This window comes from Eptatretus burgeri, chromosome 15 (assembly GCF_056783735.1).
Source record: "Eptatretus burgeri isolate ZD-2024b chromosome 15, Ebu_testis_v1, whole genome shotgun sequence".
Taxonomy (NCBI): Eukaryota; Metazoa; Chordata; class Myxini; order Myxiniformes; family Myxinidae; genus Eptatretus; species Eptatretus burgeri.
The window spans coordinates 54,883,315-54,907,410 of NC_140975.1; the positions used below are offsets into that span (position 1 = coordinate 54,883,315).

The following is a 24,096-nucleotide window of genomic DNA, read 5'->3' on the forward strand; positions in this document are numbered from 1 at the left end:
ACGTTCGCCGTAGCAATTCGACAAGCCGAAAAAAAAAACTGGTAAAAAAAAAAATTAACCCATTCATTACCATCCGTCTGGCCGCACGTTCGCCTTAGGGCCCCCCTGCGGTCGCCTTGCGGGCACCTTGAGGCTACCTTGCATCTATCTTGAAAATTATATGGCCGCCGCTGGGCCCCCTTAAGGTCACCGTGCGACATCAAATCAAAGACCGTACGGCACCCCCACGTTTTCGGTCTCCACGATTTCTAAAGACGCCGTGCGGCTCCCCAAAAAATAAAAACATATGTGACTGCTACATTGTATGACCGTGGAAATACTGCGGCCGCCATATAATTGCTAGTGGCCGAAGATTTTGGAGACCCCACGGCCGCCGTGGCAAATGTGACTTAGGCCTTACTACCCTTGAACCACGTCCACCTATAGAATATCATACATATTGTTATGTACCCCCTTCGAAACGTCAAAACGAGTGTTTCTTGAGTGTCCAAAGGGTAGCACGGCAGACAATAAAAACGATCACTTTAAACTTTTCAAGTGATTGACAACCAACCAGGTGAGAACCAGCGACTAGTATTAGTATTAGTCAGTGAAGCGATGCGTGGTATATGCCAGTTGATAATATTTATTGAAGAATTTACCTCGCTAAAGTAATTAATTCATTATTATTGTCTCAAATGCAATGCAATAGGAACATCTTTACATGAAAACCAACCAAACTTCATTAATGAATATATTCTCGTCCTGCTAACAGAGGAATCCATGCATTGCATTCCTCCAAGCGTGTCCCTTGGTGTACTGCAGTGAGAGCGGAGGGTGGTGAGCTCTTGACAGAGAAGTCCGAGGTGAAGACCTGCTGGGCTGGTTAATTTGAAAGGCTGTACCAGGCTGACCCATCAGCTGTTGAGTTGGACCTATGGGGTGTAACTATACACATTGCTGCCCTCCAATCAACTGGAAACACCTTAGTTTGTGCAGTGAACCAGTTGAAAGGGGGTAAAGGTCCTGGGTGTGACATCCATGCTGAACTTCTCAAGGCTGATAAAAATGCTGTAATCGTGTCATTGCATAAGGGTCTGTGCACTGGAACACAGACATCATCCCAAATGACTAGAAGAGGGGCCTTGTTGTCACTCTGGAAAGGGAAAGGTGATCGCCAATACTGCAACAACTACCAAGGAGTTACACTGCTCTCAGTGACGGGAAAGGTCTTTGCTCAGATAATTCTTGATAGGGTTTGCCACCATTTGCTTGAGCACCAGCACCCAGAGCAATCAGGCTTCACACCAAAGAGGTCAATGATTGACCGGACCGTTGATCTCTGCAAACATTTGATTCAGTGAATCGTGATGCCCTCTGGAGGATTCTAGGTCTTCGTGGGGTGCCAAAAGAACTGAAAAATCTGATTTCCGAACGATACTCTGGCACTGAGAGTGCTGTGAGGTGTGGTGGTTCCCTCGCCAACTTATTTCCAGTTGTTACTGGAGTTCATCAGTTGTGTGTACTGGCTCCCACACTTTTCAATGCTTGCACGGACAATTCTGGGGAGTATGTTGGAGAGATCAAGCTGTGGTGCATAGTTTGGGAATGTCAGGATCTCTAACCTTGATTTCGCAAATGATGCAGTAATCTTTTCGGAGATGCCAGATGGCCTTATGATGGCCCTCGTTGTGCTGAATGAGGCGTCGGATTTGCTAGGATTATGGGTTTCCTGGGTAAAAACTAAGATTCAAGGTTTTGATGACCTCTTGGATACTGATATCTTGCCTGAACCTGTTTGTGGTGAGGATGGTGAGGTCACGGAGAGATTCACTTTCCTTGACAGTGATATTCATGTCTCCGCATGTTGTGAGCCAGAGGTCAATAGACATCTGGGCCGGGCCTGGGGAGTCATGGATTCACTGGACCATGGGTGTGGCCCTTTAAGTCCTTGCTCCTTCCAGTCTTGCTGTATGGATGCGACTTGGACTGTGACAAAGGATCTAAAATGGAAACAATGCTCCGTCGGTACCAGCTCTCTTCGGAGAATGCTTGGCTATTGCTAGTCAGAGTTTGTGTCCAACGAGCAGTTGATGAGACAGACTCAGATGAGAGTTATTGTCTGTATAGTCCATGAACATCAGCTCTGATGTTGCTCAACATGTTGCTCATTTTTCTGACACTGATCCTGCTCATCAGATTCTCTCAGCGAGGGAAGCTCATGAGTGCAGGAGGCCAATGAGCTGACTACATCCACAGTGGAAGGAGCAGGCTCATCGGCATCTCAAGGAGATGGGGATGGGCCAGGCATCTGCCTGGTGGATGGCCAGACAGAGGCCACTGGAGTACCAGCGGAAAGTGGACACAGCGACACGCTGCTCCCACACTTGACATGCTCCCATACTTGACAGGACCCAGTGGTATTTTTCAAGAGAAACGTCATCCCCTCACACTGCAGCGCTTTTCCCGTCAAATTAAAGCAGCCTTTTCTTTTGAAGAGTTTTGTGTTTGATGTTTAACCATAGCTAAACATGCAAATGCCATCAAGAGTGGCATATCTTTTAATATGTACAAATAGCTCAAAGGTTCTGTCAGTGACAAAATTTTGACGTAGATTAGTACTTTTATTGACAGTAAAATTACAGCATGCCAATATATCACTGATCATATCAAAATTATATTTTACAGCATGACAGTAAAATCATAGAAACCTCCAACCATTATTCCCATTCCACTACCAGATTGCTGCATGAGCATCCAAATGAACATAATCCATCCATATGATATAGAATCAATATGCGTGTATATGTATATGTATATGTATATGTATATGTATATATATATATATATATATATATATATATATATATATATATATATATATATATATATATATATATATAGACACACACACCCATACATGATGCTACTTGAGCCTATTGTCGTCCTATTTTACTTAATAGGACGACATAATAATAGTTTCCCAGAGTAAATGCAAAAGAGCAATTACAACTTAACAGAATTGCATTGATTTAATATATTCAATGTCTGATGAGACACGATAGTCTGACAAGAATCCTGTACACTAAACAAGAAACTCCGCAAGAATACAGTATGGAGAGAAAGAATGCTTTGGTAATGGAAAAGGGATTAGACAGTGATACGTTCTCTCCCTTTCCAGCATATAATCTTGTATCACGAATAAATCATGAGGAAATTTAACTGGGATGAGATGGAGGCTAAATTCAGGATTGTAGGAAGACGTATCAACAATATAAGGTATGCTGATGATACCACTGTTGGAAGAAAGTAAAGAGCACTTGATGAACTGCTGCAGATTGTGAACAAGTAAAGTGGAAAAACTGGTCATTGTTTAAATTTTAAAATTAGGTAAATTGGTAATTTTCTTCTTTTTATTGTCTTTTTGCAAAATCTTTTCGACTCATTGCTGAATAATGTGTACAGGTGTCGCCACCTATCCTTGCATGGAAAATGATCATAATATACATGAAGTTACAGCACAATTGTTGTCATGGTTATTTATAAGATTATACGTGCCATTCTCTTTACAGAGCTTTGTTGTTTCCAAAGGAATTTAGTGGCAAGAGTTATGCTCGTTGATTTACCATTGCCTTACCAGCAGTCAGTCAGGATAGGAATTTATAATTTGTAAAGGGTGCTGGCGATTGCTTGCCCACTCTTAGAGAAGGACACAATGGGATACTTATCATCCACCAACTAATGTTGCAGAAAGGATGGCCAGTTTAATGTCCATACGATGGATGGCACACATTTTGATGCCACGTCCTTCCATCGAAAAAAAAAGGATTAATCAGATTATAGCTGGACCGAGACTCAAAACCAGGCTCGACAACTCAGAGATGAGAGTATATACCTCCTTCTGTGACCTCTTGTCCACCCTATGCATCCTCTCCTGCACCCCATTCCTCACACACCGATTCTTTGTGCAATCTGCCTCGATCTTGGCATTCAACTATGCTGTTGGTGTTTATTGGGGGTTTTTTTGTATACATTGTCGAGGCTCGTATTAGAGCTAACACACAATGCACAACAAGGGAGGCAGGAGACAAGAGGAGTGGGAGAGGCACGGACAAAACAGTGGGGTACAGAGACATTAGGAGATCTGTGGAAGTGAGAGAGATGGGGTGTGGAACACGGGGTATACAAAATGGACACTACAGGGACTTTCAAGAAGGGAATTGGAATTTGAAGGAGGTGGGGTTGGGGTGGATTAACGGGGGTAGAAAAGGTCATGTTTTTGGACGGGAGAAGATAAGAGGTGGTGGTGAACAGCTGTTTTGAAGGCCTGGAGGGAAGAATGGGATTGAAGAGAGTGTGGGAGTTCATTCCAAAGGTAGGAAAAAAGAGGAATGAAAGAGTGAAGGTGAGCAGTGATCCGTGATTTTGGTAGATTTAGCAGAAGGTGGTTGCTGGCAGACCTTGAGTGCTCTGTGGAAATACGGGGGGGGGGGGGACAAATCACAGAGAGAGCAGACGGGGTGACACTGGAGAGGAGATGAGAGAAGAAAAAAAGACCACAGACCAGCCTGCGGTGAGAGAGCGTGAGAGGCGCAAAGACTCAGCCTCATCGTGGGAGATGCCAATGATCCTAAATGCCTTAGTTTCTACAGTGTGGAGTTGAGAAAGGTGGGAGGCAGGAGCACTATCCCAGAGGGGAGAGCAGTACTCCTTCAGGCTGCAGACGAAAGCTTTGTATGTGGTCAGGAGCTCAGGTGGGCCGAGGAAAGACTTTGTACACTGGAGCATTCCTCATCGGCGACTGGCTTTAGAGCCAGGTTGGAAATGTGGCTTTCCCAGGAAAGATCGAGGCAGATAGTGAGACCCTGAAGCTTGAATGAAAGGTCTTCTTCCAGAGGATTGTTGAGAAAGTAGATGGAGGGTGGGGGGGGGGGGGGTTCCAAACGTTCCTTTGGGAGAGACAAAGTGAGAGTGTGAGATTTGTCAGTATTGAAAGACATGCTCCACATATTGGACCAGTTTGTGATTTTATCCAGATCTGCAGTGAGCAAAGAAGCTTCTGCATGCCGGTTTGAGGGATAACAGATGGTACGGCAGATGGTGGCATCATCAGCAAAGAGATAAAGAGGATTTTCCAGAGAATCGACGAGATCATTGATGAAAACCAGAAAAAGATCAGGGCTCAGAATGCTGCCTTGAGGAACTCCAGCCTGGACAGGAAGGAGGGGATGAAAGAACTCCATTTAGGGCCACACGTTGGCTGAAACAGGAGAGGAAGTCGGTGAGCCATGAGTGGAGATGGCATTGGATACCATTGGAAAAGAGTTTGGTGAGCAGGGCAAGGTGCCAGACCGTATAAAAAGCAAGTGTTTCCCCATCTCTCAACTGTTCATTTTGTCCTGTTGTGTCCTGATCCATTCAGTGTCCCAATTCTAGTTCTTCCACGAGCCTCGACTATATATACAAAAAAATAGAAATAAAGGCAGTGGAAAACCAAATACATTGTCTATCAATCTTGATTTGTAAAAGCTTAAATGAAGGAGCACCTCATACACAACCACACAGAAGAAAATAGAGAATGACCTGTTTGCTGCTTTGAAACCTCATATCACAGGATCAAATTGTGTTTAAAAAGATCACCAAATAAGTCAATGAAGATTGAAAAGATCTGTAATTTCATGTTGTTTTTTTTGTAAGTTGTGACAAGTCAGCTGGAATTCCCTCCCAATTTGGCAAGTAAGCAGCTTCATACTGAAAAAAATTCAAAAATCGTGAGTTTGGCAGAAAATTTTTGGTAAGGTATATAACGTCACCACCAGCTAGGTATGCGCTCCAAAACCCAAACGTGCCAAGAGTCATGATAGAGTGATTACACGCAGCCAGTACCGCAAGGTCCTGACCCGGGCTCCCCCGAGGTATGCCATCGGCTACAAAGTATACATCTCCTCGTGATACGTTGATGTTATGACGACACCATGTAACATCATCACTCGCTACTACAAATACAGAGTCAGGGTAGCGCCCTCGCATGCGCTCCATTGCCTTGGCTAAGTACCCTGCATCTGCAATTACACCTTTCCATTGCTTGGGCACAATATGCACGTAGTCTCCTCGTCTGACATGCATCCCCACAAAGGTTATATTAGCCCCTGATAATTGGCTGTGAATTTTTGCAGCAACACTCCAAAGAAATGTGTCTGTTGTTTCACGAATTATTGGGAGGAATGTGAATTCCCGCTTGATATCATCGCGGTAGCGGTCAAAGAATTTCCAAGACTGTGCATGCCCTGTAAAATGAACACGCATTAGGGAAATATGTTTATATGATTCCTCCATGTGGTTTTCGAGCCAATACTTTGTTAAGTTTACATTCTCATTTTCAGGCAAATGAGGTAGTGACAAATTAAAAAGTGGTTCCAGGTATTTGGCTGAGCTCTGACACAAATATGCTTGCCGTCCATTCAATCGGGCAAGGCTAAAAAGTGATGCATACAGGCACAATTGGTTTCCAAGACGTCCAGCTGTGGATGAAATCCATACTCCAGGCAGTTTCTGTGTCATGGAAGTTGGCGAGCCGATATTTGTATTCCCTGACAGTAAAAAAACAAAAATTGAACAATTTAGGTCCAACCACATTTCTTGACTTGGTCTGTTAAAAATTTAACAAGGAGCTGATACTCCTTTTGGTTGGTATGAAAAATAGATCTGCATAATATGAAAGCTAAATGTTGAACGGTTTTTGGAATATCTCAAACACAAGCCAAATTACCGAGATGGTTACAATGGCAACATATTTGAGTCAATCACAGCTGTAATCTAATCAGGTTGAAATAATGTCATGATGGACACTGTAGTTATTTGCATTAAGAAAGCTAAATGTTCAACTGTTTTTGAAATATCAGGCACATAAAAGTACATGGATGGCCAATCGGTCATAGATGAATGATCGGTCGGTCGGACGGAGCTCATTTTAAAGTCCCCAATCTCTGACCTTGTCGGAGGGGATGTTGACAACTAGACAGCATATAGCAATACAGACCCGAACTTGGGTTTATAGATTAGGGTAGATCATGGAACCAGTGTGGAGTGACAAACTCACTGACACAGCACTGTTTCATCACAAACTCACTGTTGTCACAAACTCACCCCTCTGCAAAAATTGACTCATTTGTCATGCCACCCAATCAGGATGCCTTGTATAAGCACACCCAACGTGCAAACTTTCAGGCAGCCATGGAAAAGTGTAGCTTCGAACCATAACCTGACATTCCATTTCCAATTGGAAATCGATGGGAGTTTAAAAGCAATACTCCAATATTCCAAAAGATAAAGATGACGTAAGATTAGGTAAAGGAAAGGGTGAAGAATAATCATGTATATGTTGGTGAATTTGGATCAGCAAATGCAAAAGGAAGCTGGAAGTTCGACAAAAGTTACAGGAAGAAGAAGAGTGGGTCTATAAACTCGTGGTTACAGGAGGTATAATGTGAGAAGGTAAAAGAATAAAGATTTGTTTTTTCAAGATTAGGTAAGATTGGGTAAAGGATAGGTTGTATAAAAAATTGTGAGGGTGTATGGTGAATGTGGGTTGACAAAAGCAGAAGGTTGATCGGCAGAAGGAGGAAGATGAGTCGGTACAGGAAGCCACGTGGTCAGGTGGGGTGCAATGTCAGGTAAAGGGTATTTTTTGTTGCATTTTTTTATGTATGTATTTAGACATGAAACAGAGGGTATAGTTGAGAGAGGTAGAAGAAAGGTGGAGGGAAAATTGTCGAAAATAAAAACTCATGGTAATACCTTGTTTACATTTAATTGGTAAGGGATGCTGATCCCTTTAAAAAGGCATATCAAGGGGGTTAAAGTTGGCACTAACCTGGCATGAAATGGCTTTTCAAATTGTACTGGCAATTAAAAACCATAAATCAGTAGAGATTCCACCCCCTCCCACATCCACCCTGCAGAAATCATAGCTTTGTTTTTTCATGTCTTTGTTTGATTGAATCCATGCGGTCAAGGCATGAAACAAACATTTTGATTCAGACTTAAAAACAAATCTGAAATTACTCTAACAACAGTGTGGTTGCATACGCACATGCAGAAACAATGGTTAGTTTTTGTTAAATTACTTACATTAGTTACTTGCTGCCATAAATGGCAAATTAACTTCAAACCCTGGACAAGTACAGTGCCTTCAGAAAGTATTCACACCCCTTGACTTTTTCACATTTTGTTGTTACTGCCTGAATTTAATATTGATTGAATTTTTAAAAATTGACACTATTCCACACAAAATAGCCCATAATGACAAAGTAAAAACATGTTTTAGGAAATTTTAATAAGTTAATTAAAAATGAAAACCTGAAATGTCTTCTGTCAATAAATATTCAATCTGCCGAGTCAATACTTTGTAGCAGCACCTTTGGCAGCGATGAAAGCTTCGAGTCATCTTGGGTATGCCCGTAACAGCTTTGCACATCTTGACTTGGGAGCTTTCTCCCATTCTTCCTTGCAGATTTGCTCAAGCTCTGTCAAGTTAGATGGGGAGCATTGGTGGCTCGCAATCTTCAAGTCTTTCCACAAATTCTCAATGGGATTCAAGTCTGGGCGTAGGCTGGGCCACTCAGTGACTTTCACATTCTTGTTCTGAAGCCATTCCAGTGTTGCTTTGGCTGTATGCTTGGGGTCATTATCCTGTTGAAATGTAAATCTTTGACACGGTTTAAGATCTTTTGCACTCTGAAGCAGGTTCTCCGAAAGGATTTGCCTGTATTTCACTCCATTCATTATTTCCTCCATCCTTACCAGCCCCCCAGTCCCTGGCGCTGAAAAGTATCCCCATAGCATGATACTGGCACCACCAAGCTTCATGGTATGGATGGTGTTAGATGGGTGATGAGCAATGCTTGGTTTCCGCAAGATGTAGCGCTTTGCATTGAGGTCAATGAGTTCAATTTTTCTCTCATCAGCCAAAATAATATTTTGCCTCTTGCTATCAGTCTTTCACGTGGCTTTTTCCAACCTCCAGGCATGCTGTCATGTGCCTTTTCCCCAGGAGTGCCTTCCGTCTGGCCACTCTCCCATAAAGCCGAGATTTGTGAAGTGCTGCAGACACTGTTGGCTTGCCGGCAGGTTTTCTCATCTCAGCCAAGGAACTTTGTAGTTCTGTCAGAGTGGTAATTGGGTTCTTGGTCAACTCCATGATTTTTTTTCAACTCAAGGTCATTCTTGCCCAGTTGCTCAGTCTGTTCTAATGGCCAGCTCAAGGAAGAGTCTTGGTCATTGCATATTCTTTCTATTTCCTAATGATGGAGATCACTGTGCTCTTAGGAACTTTCAACACTCTCGGGATTGTTTTATCCCCTTCCCCAGAACTACATCTATCTAGGAGTCCTACGGACAGTTCATTGGACTTCATGGTGGAGTTTCTGCTCTGACATGCACTGTCAACTGTGGGACCTTATGTAAAAAGGTGTGTTTCCTTCTAAATCATGTCCAATCAATTGATTTATCCACACGTGGACACCAATCAATTTGTGGAGACATATCAAGGATGATCAAAGGAAAATGGATGCACCTGATCTCAATTTGAGGAATCCTGAAGAGTTGTGGAGTGCCTTCAAGTCTACCATCCTCGATGTTGCCGGTGGATGTCTTGGAACTCACCATCAGGCGAAGAAGAACTATGTCTCTCAAGGGACACTGGATACCATTCACCAGAGTCACAGGGCCAGGCCTAATGGCAGAGATAAGCTTTTCAGGGAGTTGAGGCATAAACTGCACATGCGCTGAGGGCGGATAAGGAGGCCTATGTGCGAGGAATCTGTGAGGGGGTAGAGTATCACCTGTGGACAAGTGAATCTCGTCCTGCTTACAGGGGAATTCGTGCATTGCATTCCTCTAAACCTGTCCCTCGGTGTACTGCAGTTTGAGTGGAGGGTGGTGGGCTCTTTGTAGAGGAGTCCGAAGTGAAAGCCTACTGGGCCAGTTAGTTTGAGCGTCTGTATCAGGCTGACCCACCAGTTATTGAGTTGGATGTCAGGTGTGTTACTATTCCCATTGCTGACCCACCAATCAACTGTGAACCACCTTAGTTTGGGGAAACACAGGCTGCAGTGAACGGGTTGAAATGGGGTAAAAAGCTCCGCGGATCTGTGGCATCTGTACTGAACTTCTCAAGGCTGGTGGAAATGCTGCACTCATGATATTGCATGCAGTTCTGTGCTCTATTTGGAATACAGGAATCGTCTGAACTGGGTGGAAGTGGGACCTTGTGGTCCCTCTCTGGAAAGAGAAGGGTGATCGTCGGACTGAAACAGCTACCGTGGGGTGAAGCTGCTCTCAGTGCCAGGCAAGGACTTTCCTCAGATAATTATTGATGGGGTTCGCCACCATCTACTTGAGCACCAGCACCCAGAGCAGTCAGGCTTCACTCCAAAAAGGTCAATGATTGACAGTATCCTTGGTCTTCGGGTCCTCACTGAACACAGACGAGAGTTTGGGCAGGGGCTGCTTGCAGCCTTTGTTGATCTCTGCAAAGCGTTCCATTCACTGAATCGGGATGCCCTCTGGAGGATACTTTGTCTTCGTGGGGTGCCACCAAAACTGATCAATCTGATGTCTGAGCTATTCTCTGGTACTGAGAGTGCTGTGAGTTGTGGTGTTTCTATCCATGAATTATTTCCTGTTAATGGAGTTTGTCAGGGGGGTGTGCTGGCCCCCACAATTTTCAGTGCTCGTATGAATTGGATTCTGAGGAGGATGCCAGAGAGATCAAACTGCAATGCATTGTTTGGTAGTGTCAAGATCTCTGACCTTGATTTCGCAGATGATGCAGTCATCTTTGCAGAGACTTTGGATATCCTTTCGCAGGCCTTCAAGGCATTGGAGACACTGGGATTACAGGTTTCCTGGGTCAAAACTAAGATCCAAGCTTTCAATGACATCTTGGATACTGCTATCCTGTCGACCTGTTTGTGGTGAGGATGTTGAGGTCACGGAGAGATTCACTTACCTTGGCGGGGATATTCATGTCTCCGCTGGCTGTGAGTCAGAGGTCAATAGACGTCTGGGTCGGGCCTTGGGAGTCATGGATTGACTGCACCATGGGATGTGCCACTGTCGGCACCTATGCACGAGTATGAAGGTCTGAGTCATCAGGTCTTTGGTGCTTCCAGTCTTGCTCTACAGATGTGAGACTTGGACTTTATCCAGAGATCTGAGATGGAGATTTGACTCCTTTTGGTCCAAGGTCTCATCGGAGAATCCTGGGCTATCGCTGGTCGGACTTTGTGTCCAACGAGCGGTTGCTGAGAAATACTCAAATGATATTTGTTACCTGCATCGTTCGTAAGCATCAGCTGCTGCTGTATGGACATGTGGCTCGTTTTCCTGGTGCTGATCCTGCTCATGAGATTCTCTCAGCGAGGGAGCCTCGTGTGTGAAAGAGGCCACTGAGCCAACCACATGCCTCGTGGTTGCAGCAGGTTGATTGGCATCTCAAGGAGATTGGGATAGACCAGGCATCTGACTGGGGGATGGCCAGACAGAGGCCCTGGAGTACCGGTGGAAAGTGGTGCAGTGACTCGCTGGTCCGGTGCTTGCTCCCAAACCTGAGCTAAATTTGGAGTGTCACAGCAAAGGGGTTGAACACTTATTGGCACAAGACATTTCAGCTTTTCATTTTTTCATGAAGTTGTAAAAAATTCTCAGAACGTGTTTTACCTTTGTTGTTGTGGTGTATTTTATTTGGATCGGTGACAAAAAATTTAAACTTAATACACCTTAAATTCAGGTTGTAACACAAGAAAATGTGACAAATGTCAACGCGTGTGAATACTTTCTGAAGGCACTGTATGTAGGCCAGTGTTCTTGGCTCTTATAATCACTGAAATTAAATATGACAGGGTGATCATGGTATTCAACTGAAGAACACTTCACATAACAATAACAAATTCTTCTGTTTTCTTTATTATGGTATTGAGGTGAATTAATCTGGGAATATGCAACTCTCAAGCGATTTCATGCATTATATGATGGAATTTTCCAAGATCTACTCAAATGGATGAATTAAAATATATAATCTAAATATAATTTGAGTTTGGATTATCAGATAATGTGGACGATGGAACACAAAATCTGGAGTAAAATATGAAAATGTGAAGAAACCGACAGTTTTGTTTTTTGTATGTGCTATGGGATTTGAACTCAGCATACTGGGATCCCAAGCCCACCACCCTAACTATTAAGCGAACACCAGGCACATATGTTAATCACATGATCATGAACTAACTGTTGCATTCATCCTGAGTGTTTTTTTTTGTCAATCTTTATTTTAACCTATCTTTAAACCCTATCTTACCCTACCTTACCTTTTTACATGCCCCATTTTAACCCCTAACAAATCACCTCCACACTACCCTGAGAGGGAAGACGTTTGTTTGTGTTTGATATAATCGGAATACTAAACAGGTACTCTGAATCCTGCTTCCTCCCAACCGTTAGGAAGAGAAGGCTCTTTGCGACTTCAAAAAAAAGGTTTATTACTCTTCACTCAACAACAACAAAAAAATCAAAGATATATTGTCAGTTCTAAAGTGACAATGATGTAAATGGAAGTGATTCACACATCACTTACTTATATTCAGATCGGGTGGTAAAGATGTGAAGAGGCCACAGGTGAAACACAATATGCCGCAGATCAGAAGCAGCATGAGGAAATTTTTGGATCTGATGGAATTTCTGGCCCTGGAAGGTTCAGCAGGATGTTTCATACCGGTTTGTCCAGGTGCCATACTCCTTCATTAAACCTATTCACGCGTTTCTACGAACAAAAGGAAAAGAACAAAAATGTAGTTTGTCCTTTCATTCGATTTATCATGAAAATGGCTTCAAAAGTACATGAACATGCTATTCCTGAAAGGCGATTTAAGTGGTTTTACAAATATTCCAACAGCATCTACAATTGCCATTCAGCAGGTCAAAAACCTGGATGATATTGCGACGGTTATGGGAACTGAGACCCCAAAGCAATAGCACACACCATCCAGCGATTCCCGAGTCAGTTATTTCGTTTTTACATGTTCCAGATAGGGTACTCTCTTGTGTTTAGTGGGTTAAGTCCCTGTCACATCTTGACGATTTAGCCAGCGTATGGCAACGTATCAAAATGTATGTAAAACGCTGGAGTACGCTGAACTATTGATGTTTTTTTCAGGTTTGGGCGTATTCATAACGAGTTGGACGTATGCATAACATATTAGTAACGTACACAGAAAGTTTTGATAACTTATAGATAACTTATACCAACGAATGCTTAGCATGTTGTCGGCGTTCACAACCTATGCCCAACGATAGTCTAACTTATGCATAGCGCGCTGCAGCGTATCCCCGACGATCACGTGGCGTAGCCTATTAAAAGGCTGCGGCTCGACGATTCAAATCATAACCGCCTCCCGATCCATGGTCTCACACAGTTCCTTCTCCTCCATTCACCTTTTCTTCTTCTGGCTCTATTGACACTACACTGGTACAGTGTCAAATCGATGAGGTCATGTTGATGTTGGAGGACAGCTAGTAGGTATTGTCTTCTCAGCCTTGCCGGATCCTCCATCTCTCGGATGACATGGACATCTACTCACCATGGAGTCTCAAACACTGACGGGTTCCTCCTGTGAACCCCATTTTTATATACCAATTCCCCTAAATGCTGCCAATATGCCATTATACAGCAGCTGTAAGTTATAAACACGTTCAGTAAGTTCTGTGGTCGTCCGGAAGATGTCAAATACGTCTACATACGTCAATATGCGTTGGAGATGCGTTACACATAGGTTCAAAACATAAGTTATGGTACTCATAGGTTAGAAATAAGTTTCGGGTACGCGAGACATTACCTCGACGTATTTCGACTTATGAGTAACTTACAAGTAACGTTTGTCGACGTGTGTCAACGATCGCATAACGTGCCTACAAATTATGGCCAGCATATGCGGAACGTGAGTCATACGCTGGCATACATAGAAAAATTTTGAGCATGGAAAATTTGTCGACGAGCTCGGCATATTACGATGTATGCCAGCGTGCTTCAGCGTGTTCTTAACGTATACAAAACTTACCCATAACATATTCGACGTGTGCCAGCGTATTCGCCAAATTTTTCATACGTCGGCATACACTGGCTAAAACGTCAAGGTGTGACAGGGCCTTTACAAAGGGGATATGCTTTGTGAGGGATGGGTTCGGTTTTTCCCCACTATCTTCTCCTAACAGGATGAAAAAGAGAGAGAAATACACCACAGAGTAATCACCAATATTGTAATCACCGCCGTGAGAGGTGAGGAAACATGAGGTGGTGAGGAAAGCATGTGATGAAGACGCCGCACCGTAATCACCAATATTGTAATCACCACCATCAAAGGTGAGGCAGCATGAGGTGGTGAGGAATGTGTGTGATGAAGATGCAACACCATAATCACCAATATTGTAATCACCACCATTAAAGGTGAGGAAACATGAGGTGGTGAAGAATGTGTGTGATGAAGTTGCCACACGGTAACCACCAGTGTTGTAATCACCGCTGTGAGAGGTGAGGTTATATGAGGTGAGGCAAGCATGTGATAAAGACACCTTCAAACAACTGTCAGGAGCTGCTTTTATGACTTCCAACCCTGAAAATGGAAGGTATCTAGAAGAATATGGAGAAAATTCAAATTTGTGTGGATAATGGAGTGAATTATACACATAAATGATAACTAAATTCTACCTGCGTGCATTGAGACTTTGTGACCAATCTGTACATGTCTGAATATGTAAGTTCCATCGCAGCTGCTGTAGTAAAATTCAGTGTCCACTTTCGAATGATAGAAATACGACTGGTTATAAAACTGGCAAATTGCGTGACAAATTTAGAATGTAGCCAAATTGCGTGAATGCTGCAAATCATTTTCATGATTTCAGCTTCACTTTTTATTAAAGATGGTTTTCATCTGCTTGCAAATTCAGACATGAACAGTTTTTGATGAGCGATGCTCACCATGTGATGTTTTCTGTGATTTTACGAGTGGGAAGTTGGATCAGGGAGCGCTGGTGAGTCCACATCCGACAGATGCAAATCTGTGCATTAGATGTTTACTGTAGATCTATAAATAAAGATGACACAGCTAATCATATTAATATCCACAAAGTATGTCATTTATTTCTTTGTTGCCATCCAATTTTATACATGTGTGTATACATACATATATATATATATATATATATATATATATATATATATATATATATATATATATATATATATCTTCTCTTCTTCTTTCAGCTGCTCCCGTTAGGGGTCGCCACAGCGGATCATCCGTATGATCCACATAGTGATTTGGCACATGTTTTACACCGGATGCCCTTCCTGACGCAACCTTGGTTATAATATATATATATTAAGATATATATATATATATATTAAGATATATATATATATATATATATATATATATATATATATATATATATTAAGATATATTTAGAACTGTGGATTGTATTTTTCACAGCCTTAGTGAGTGCGTACATGATGTGTCATGGATGTAACACATGCCATATTTGCTTGTGTGAGGAAAACTGACATTTCTGGTGTCCTTGACTGATTGTTGTCAGGTCAGTTCAGGTTATATTTGTCACTTGCTGCAGGCACCATGGAAACCTGTACGAACCTGTTTCATGGTCGAGTTGTCAGCGCTAAACTGTCTCCCTCACAGAGTTTCTCGGTGAGGAGGGTGTACGATATGGACACCCAGCAGGATTTACAAGGAAATTTACAAGGAAATCCAACACAGGTGGAGGCCATTCAGCCCATCATGCCTGCGCAAACACCATATTAATTTATCTGCAAAAGATCAAAGGAAGAAAATGCCAAAAAAAAAAATTATGAATGAAATAATTTTGTTTGTTTGTTTATTTATTTATTTATTTTTAATTTTTTTTTTCTTCCCCTCATTGGAGAGGGCATGAGCTTGGTTAAAAACACACAACATCAACCACACAACTCCCCCTTGACAACACCACCACCAACAACACTCCGTACACATGCACACAATCACCCATCAATGCTCAAACTACCTAAAAGTCCAATTAGCATCCACACACCCCTCTATCTCCATAACTTCCAGGTACCTATCTAATTCTAATTTAAACGTATCTACTTTTTCTGCTGCCACCACATTTCCAGGGAGACCATTCCATGCATTAACTACTCCCTGAGTAAAAGTCCCCTGCCTTGCTACCATCATCACTCTCCTCTTCTTTACTCTCAGGCTATGGTCCCTGGAATTCAGGCTTTTTAAGGTTAGTGGAGGGTGGGGAGGCTATAAAGGAAAGAACAGATGAAGTAATTGGGATGAGTAAGGCCAGGCAGGAAAATAGAATTTCAGGAAGGGAAAAGTTAAAGATATTCTATACCAATACCAGAAGTTTAAATAATAAAATGGAAGAGCTTGAAGCCAAAGTGGATCGCGAGGAGTACGATATAGTTGCAGTGAGTGAGACATGGTTTTAGGAGGAGAGAAACTGGAGGACAGGATTATAAGGCCACAAGGTGTATCGGTGTGATTGGAAGGAGAGAATAGGAGGAGGAGTAGCAATCTGGGTAAAGAAAAGCATTGCATCAAGAGAAAGGGGTGACATTAAGGAAGGAATAAATGTTGGGGAATCTATGTTGGTGGAGATTTGAGATTGTAAAAACAGTAAGATACTGGTAGGATGATTTTATAGGGCTCCAGGTGCGAGGGAAGAGGAGGAAGGAGGAATACTTGAAGAATTCATAAGGGCATGTGGTAAGGGGATAGTATTGATTATAGGGGATTTTAACTTGCCATGGATAGATTGGGTCCAGGAACAGGGAAAGGGCAGAGCGGAGAAGGATTTCCTAGTTTTATTCCGACATTGCTTTTTAACCCAGTTTGTACATAAGACCACGAGGGGGAGTGTGTTTGACCTCCTTTTCAGTAACAATCCCAATATGGTGGAGGAGGTGGAGGTTGGAGAGAATTGAGGAGCAAGTGACCATCACATTGTGTGTGCAAAGATTCTGTTGAGGGTTAGAGTTCAGGATAGAAGGGTAAGGCTATTAGATTTCAGGAATGCAAACTTTGTGGGTATGAGGAGAGAATTGGGTGATGTAGATGGGGATACTCTAATAACAGGACAATCAGCATCAGAGAAATGGGAAACCTTCAAGGACAAAATGTGTAGAGTACAGAGTAAGTACATTCCAATGAGGTGTAAAACTAGAAGCAGAAAGAGACCAGGGTGGTTGAGCAGTGAGATAAGGAACGCTATGAAGGAGAAGCAGAAGGCATTTATTTGGTTTAAAATAACAGGACTGGAGTTACATTTATATCATTATCCAAATAAACAGAGGAAAGAGAAGAAAATAACTCGGCGAGCCAAAAGAGAGGATGAGAAGGACATGGCTAAGAATATTAAACATAATTGCAAGGCTTTGTTTCAGTGTATCAGCAGACAAGAACATGTTAGGATCAGTGTGGGCCCATAGAGGAATAGCACCGGGAGAGTGGTTAGTGATGAAAGTGAGATGGCAGGCTTATTAAACAGGTATTTTTCTTCAACTTTTACACAAGAACAGTCAGAAGAATTGCCAATAGTTGAGAGTATGTATCGAGGAGGTGAGGAAGGGCTTTTACAGAAGGTCCAGGTTGGAGTGGAGGAAGTAAAGGAACAGCGAGGTAATCTAAGAGTAGATAAGGCTCTGGGTCCAGATAATATGCACCCGAGAGTATTGAGGAACGTGGCTGAGCAGGTAAGCGAGATGTTAACGGATATGTTCAATAGCTCACTGGAGTCAGGACAGGTACCGGAGGATTGGGGAGTCGCAAATGCAACACCATTATTTAAGAAAGGATCCAGAGAAGAATTGGGAAACGACAGACCTGTTTGTCTTCAGTTGTGGGGAAGGTGTTGGAAACATTAATTAAAGACCGGATGAGGAACCATTGAAACAAATACAAACTAATTAAAGGTAGTCACAATGGGTTTACCAAAGGTAGTTCCTGTTTAACAAATCTTTTAGAGTTCTATGAAGCAGTGTCTGATTGGGTGGATGAGGGAAAGGCAGTGGACATAGTATATCTAGACTTTAAGAAGGTATTTGACAAGGTACCACATTGGAGTTGTTCGCCAAAGTGAGGGCTTCTGGAGTGGCTGGTCGGGTTGCTAATTGGGTTGCAAATTGGCTTCGTGATAGGAAGCAGAGTGGCTCTGAGTGGGAGGATGTCTTGCTGGGAGGATGTAAGTCGCGGGGTACCTTAGGAATCAGTACTCGGACCATTACTATTCAATATTTACATTAACGATTTTGATTATGGGATAAAGAGAAAGCTTTCCAAATTTGTGGATGACACAAAGCTTGGAGGTAAGGTGGATAGCAGAAGGGGGTGGTGAACAGATACAAGAGAATATTGATACGTTCATGGATTGGGTGAAAGACTGGCATGTGGAATTTAACCTGAGCAAGTGTAAGGTGTTGGGTATGGGAAAGAACAATGAAAATGGAGATTACAGGATGCAAGGGGTAATTTTGGAGGAGGAGGATCTGGGGGTGGTAATAGATACGGGAGGTAAGCAGGTAGCACAGTGCCAGGCAGCTATAGGTAAAGCAAACAGGGTTTTAGGCTGTATAAGGAGGGGATCAATTATAAATAAAAGGAGGTCATGTTAACATTGTTCAGGAATTTAGTGAGGGCCGTATCAATAATATTGTGTGCAGTTATGGACACCACAGTTCTGGAAGGACATAGATGCCATGGAGAAGGTTCAGCATCGGGCTACTGGATTGATTCCGGGCCGAGACTCAGCTATAAGGAGCGGTTGAAGGAGACAGGGCTTTACTCAATAGAAAGGAGGCAGTTACGAGGAGATATGATAGAGATGTTTAAGATAATGAAAGTTATCGATAAAATAAGTGCAAATGAATCATCCAACACAGTAGACAGTGACATAACCAGGGGCCACAGCCTGTGAGTCAAGAGGAGAGTTAAGACGGCAGTAAGATAGGGGACTTTCACTCAGAGAGTAGTTGATGCATGGAATGGTCTCCCTGGAAAGATAGTGCCAGCAGAAAAAGTAGATAAGTTTAAATTAGAATTCGATAGGTACCTGGAAGTTATGGAGATAGAGGGGTGTAGGGATGTTGATAAGACTTTGTGTGTTGATGGGTGATTATGCATGGAGTACTGTTGGTGGGGGTCTTGTCAAGGGGGGTTGTGTGGTTGATGCGTGTATTTTTAACCGAGCCCATGCCCCCTCTCCGAGGGGAAGAAAAGAAAAGAAAATTACCACAACAAAAAAATTACAAAAACAAAATTTGTATTTTTTTTGTTTCATTAATAAAAAACAATTTTTTTTCTCATTTTCTTTCTTGGATCTTTGGTTGGTGTGATGTTCACGCAGGCATGAATGGCTGAATGGCCTCCACCTGTTTTGGATTTCCTTGTTGTCCTCCATCTTGTTTATTATCCTGTGTGCCCTGTCCCATCCCTCTCCCTTCCACAGATCTCCTCATGTCTCTGCTCTCACCTGATTTTTTCCTTCCCTCTCACCACCCCCCCCCCCCTTTGTCTCCTGCTCCCCTTGTACGTTCTGTGAGTTAGCTCTCATATGAGCCTCGACAGTGTATGATAAAAAAATCCAATTCTCTTGAAAGCCTCAATTTCCACAGCATAAAGCTGCGGATGAAATCCTTGTCGGTGTCTGAGAGTGTCGATGTGCCAAGGACGGACTTTGCACGACAGATGGATGCCCAGTCGGCACGAACGAAATACAAAAAAACGACACAATTCGTACGTATTAAAATGATCGGCTTTGCCATCTTTCTCCATCGATCCACAGTAAACATAGAATACACAGATTTACATGTGTGATGTGGACTCACCAGGCCTCCCTGATCCAACTCCCCACGAGCGAGATCCGAGAAAACAATGTGGTTTTCCCAAGAAAGATCATGGCTGATCGTGAGACTGAAAAGTTTGATTGATTGAACTTTTTCAAGAGGATTCTTAAGAAAGTAGATGGGAGGGTTCACCAAACGAAAGTAGTTGAGAAAGTCGATAGGAGGGTTGTGATTTACTTACGATTTGTGTATGATTTGTTCTTCAGATGTCTTGACCAAAGTAATCCAAGAGCGACCCACAAAAGCTGATCTGTATTTTGTGACTTGCGGAAGCTATGTGGTATTACGAGAGCAGGTGTTGTCATATTCTCAAATGTCGGATCCGAAAAAATATTTTTGTTGAAGGCGGGCAGAGTTTATTCAAATTTGGAAAAGGGCGTTGACTCTTGTTGGTTTTGTGGAGTGAAATCGTTTAATAAATTTCCTGTTCATCTGCAATTGCCTTATGCAGCAATATCAAATTATCTGGAATGTGATTGGCTAACTCCCCGGTACACACACACACACACACACACACACACACACACACACACACACACACACACACACACACACACACACACACACACACACACACACACACACACACACACACACACACACTGTGATGGATTAGTAAATCCTATATGATTGGAAATGTTAAGTTTTGTGTTAAAGACATGAATTTGACAACAAAGGCAAAAATTAATTTTATTACAGAAAATGGTCGGCCTCGGAGCGAATAGTAAACGAAAATTATTGAAGGTGATACTTTTGTTTTTTTATGTAAATCACGATATGACGCAAACACTTGTAAAGAGAATTCCAAAAATAATTAGAGAAATTCCGACTTTTTTTTCTCCGTGCTCGCACACCCTCTGGAAATTACTCACACCCCCCAGGTTAAGAGCCAAATGCTCCACACTCATAGCTGACTGCTAATCTGCAAGGTTCGTTTCTGCACGACCATTCAAGTTCAGATTTTTTCATCCACACGGCAAAACTACACATGGCAAAATGTTCACAGATCTGCACGTATGTGCACGCTTGATACGACAATAGGATTAATTGCAGGTTAGTTCACGGCACGGATCCTGGTAAAAGGGGGGTGTTTTAACACAGGAATGTAAAGTTGCCTTTCTCAACAGAGTAATTACCATTGTAAAGAGTTGTTGAAGTATTTGAAACTGCATTGAAATATATGTGTGTAACTTTGATGTGATTAAGCATTGAACGTGACTTGTACTCTTCTGCATGGAAGTTTATAGTTACTGATGAATTGTAATTGACTTGTAATTACATTTTTACTGATAGTTATTAGAGCATGGTAACAGTGGTTTGAAATAAATTACCTTTTAAAAATTCCTTCTGTTGTATGTTGCTGGTTCTCATCTGATTGGTTCTCAATTGATTGAAAAGTTTAAAGTGATCGTTTATATTGTTTGCTGTGCTACCCGTTGGAAGACTCAAGGAACACTCGTTGCGAGGTTGTGAGGGCAGCATATAACAACACACATATAAGCACACACACACAGACACACACACACACACACACATACACACACACACACACACACACACACACACACACACATAAACACATAAACACAGATATATAATGTGCTGGTAACTACTTACAAAAGCTATTTTATTACAGCGCGTGCGCTGTATACAATTGCACCAAGTTTGAAATGTCCCCGGCGTCGTCTACCACGTCTCCGGTGGGTCCGGTGTCCCCCCGTCCCTCCCCCCCCCCACGTCCCTCAAGACAGCCAATGACGGCCGTCCGGTAGATGCAGTGCGTAACCTCGACGGAAATGGCGACAATTGATGGAAATACCCGAGTATTTCAATGGAAATTTGTGAAACTAATGTGTTATATCTGTGAAAAACATTTAATTTATTGCTTGACCGAAAAAAACGAAGAAACGCTCCCCTCATGTACGAATGAACGAACGAAAGACATCATTTCCGTCCACCATGGCATTTCGCTCCGAACACAGAAAGCTAAGTTCTTCTTCTGCCATCATTCTCTTTAATATTAGCCATAAACAAGTGTTTCGTCATGCATTAGTGGTTGAAATTTACTTACAATCATTCTTTTGCGGCCTCCTGCAACGCTGTATCGAAAGATTTCATGCCTTCTGTTATATATAAAGGTGCTTATCACAATAATAACAAGATTTTTACATTTCAAATATTAAGTACGCTTTTTAATTGTTTTTCAACTGAAAAAGCATAAATTGCACATTTTAACATTAGTGTACTCATTTGCTTCACCACATGCGCTGTATTGAAGGATTTCACTTGTTTGAAGTTATAATCAACTTATAAGCAATTTACTGATTTCCCGAAGACTTAGAACAGAGTCAAAGGCTTTTGAAAAGTCAAGATAACTAACATGAACTCCATTCTTGCTCTCAAAAGATCAAATCCAGTCTGACAAACCATCAATCAGTTGTGTAACACATGAACATTTTCCTTGAAATCCATGCTTGTTGTATTGAATGATGTTATTCACTTTCATAAAATCTGACAGTTGATCATATTGTTACGGCTGTGGAAATTTGCACAACAGCAGAAAGGTCCTTAGATGAGTAATGCCGGTAAGTTTATGTGCAGATAGTTCCCCACCATTGTTTAGAGGGATTTTTTCGTGTTCACCGGGCTGCCACGCTTTGAGATAGCCGTTTTTCTTTTCTCCAACATTATTTTGGACCAATCGTCCCCAACAACCAATGCGCAACCACCAACATAATTCCCAAACAACTACAACTCAAACACCACCACCTTCGCCTCTTTACTTCCACAACTCCACCCCGCAAACATCGCTTCGCCACCATTCTCAAACGATGCCTACAACAACGAAATCGCCACCACCAACATAGTTCCCAAACAACCACAACCAAACCAAATTCGGTCCACGGACCTGTCTGCCACCCTTGTCTTTGGGGGTGGCTTTTCTTTGTTTTTTGTATAAATGCATGTGGTGGCATCATCTTGTAAGTAGACTTGTTTAAGTGACTGTGTGTGCGAATATAACGCTTTATTCGGTGGTAATTCTTTTATCTGCTTGCTTCAACTGTACATACGTGCATGATTCATTGCTCTGACTGTACATGCGTGCAATGTCTAATAAATGTGCTTGTTGAACTGGTCCCCGTTCATTGCATCCTATTCCCTGTTTTGAAAGTGCCATCTTGCATCACGGAAGAAATTGGTAGAGGGGTGTAAGCACCCGGTGGAGAGAATCACATCCGTCGAGGTCGGCGATAACACCGCTCGGTTATCACTGTAGCACGGAATGGACTGCTTAAGTGGTTTGTGTCCTAGGCCGACCTGCGGCGAGGTACGATCGCCCGGTCGACTGCTCGCGCAGGTACTTAGGTAGGTCGAATTTGGCGAGCAACCCTATCCTGCGCGGGTGGGAAATTGGCACGATCGTGGTGAGGTTAAACCCCCACCCGTGACGAGCTCCTGGCAGTAGTTCCAAGGAGCGTTACGACTGAATTGTCCGACCGGTGGGCGACGCGGTCACGATTCGAGTTACGCGGCCGATCGCACGCCGGCGGGCGCGAATTCGCACCAACACATATAATTCTTTCCATAAACTTTGTGACTTGACTTATTAAAGTTTTTCTCAATTGTTTCAACATTGGAACTGGTGCTATGAACACAATGAGGAAAACTTTGAGTTCATGTGCAAAAAGAAAGACAATTTCTTCAAGACTAAAAGCACATTTCCCTTGTTTTCACACAAATTTCAGTCTCATTTAACCCTTTTCCAAAACACTTCATGCAATACTCCTCATTGGACACAATCTTCACAAAGGAAATCTCTTGTGTTCACATGGAAAACACTGCCATTCAAAATAGTAAACCAGTTATCAATTGAACACACTCACTCCTCACAGGTGAAACACGAGATCCTTTAATTATTCAATCAGCAACCAGAGCTTTAACGCAAATAAAAGGGCTACAGGTGAGCTCTCCTGTGTTGGAGAACGATGACTGACAACAGGATAGGGATAGGGATAGGGATAGGGATAGGGATAGGGATAGGGATAGGGATAGGGATAGGGATAGGGATAGGGATAGGGAGAGGGAACAAATATCTCAGAAGAGATCCAGGCGACTTTAGTTGACCAAGTGGTCAACCATGTGATTTGACCCTGAGGGAGGCT

General features: G+C 42.5%; 1 protein-coding gene across 2 annotated transcripts in view; it reads right to left on the reverse strand.

The window, feature by feature from the left end:
* LOC147012200 (galactoside alpha-(1,2)-fucosyltransferase 2-like) overlaps nt 1–20,245 on the reverse strand; it is a 93,282-nt gene extending 73,037 nt beyond the window's left edge. Inside the window, exons 1-3 of one of the 2 annotated variants that reach the window (XM_085856030.1) lie at nt 20,115–20,245; nt 12,614–12,799; nt 2,852–6,569 (exon numbers count right to left, since the gene is read on the reverse strand). In XM_085856030.1, coding sequence (XP_085712156.1) covers nt 5,656–6,569; nt 12,614–12,770 — 1,071 coding nt within the window. In that variant the 5' untranslated portion in view covers nt 12,771–12,799; nt 20,115–20,245 and the 3' untranslated portion in view covers nt 2,852–5,655. Of the gene's footprint in view, nt 1–2,851; nt 6,570–12,613; nt 12,800–20,114 lie in introns of those variants that run through there. The other variant, XM_085856029.1, reaches the window with a different exon arrangement.
* Between the last annotated feature and the right edge of the window lie 3,851 nt (nt 20,246–24,096).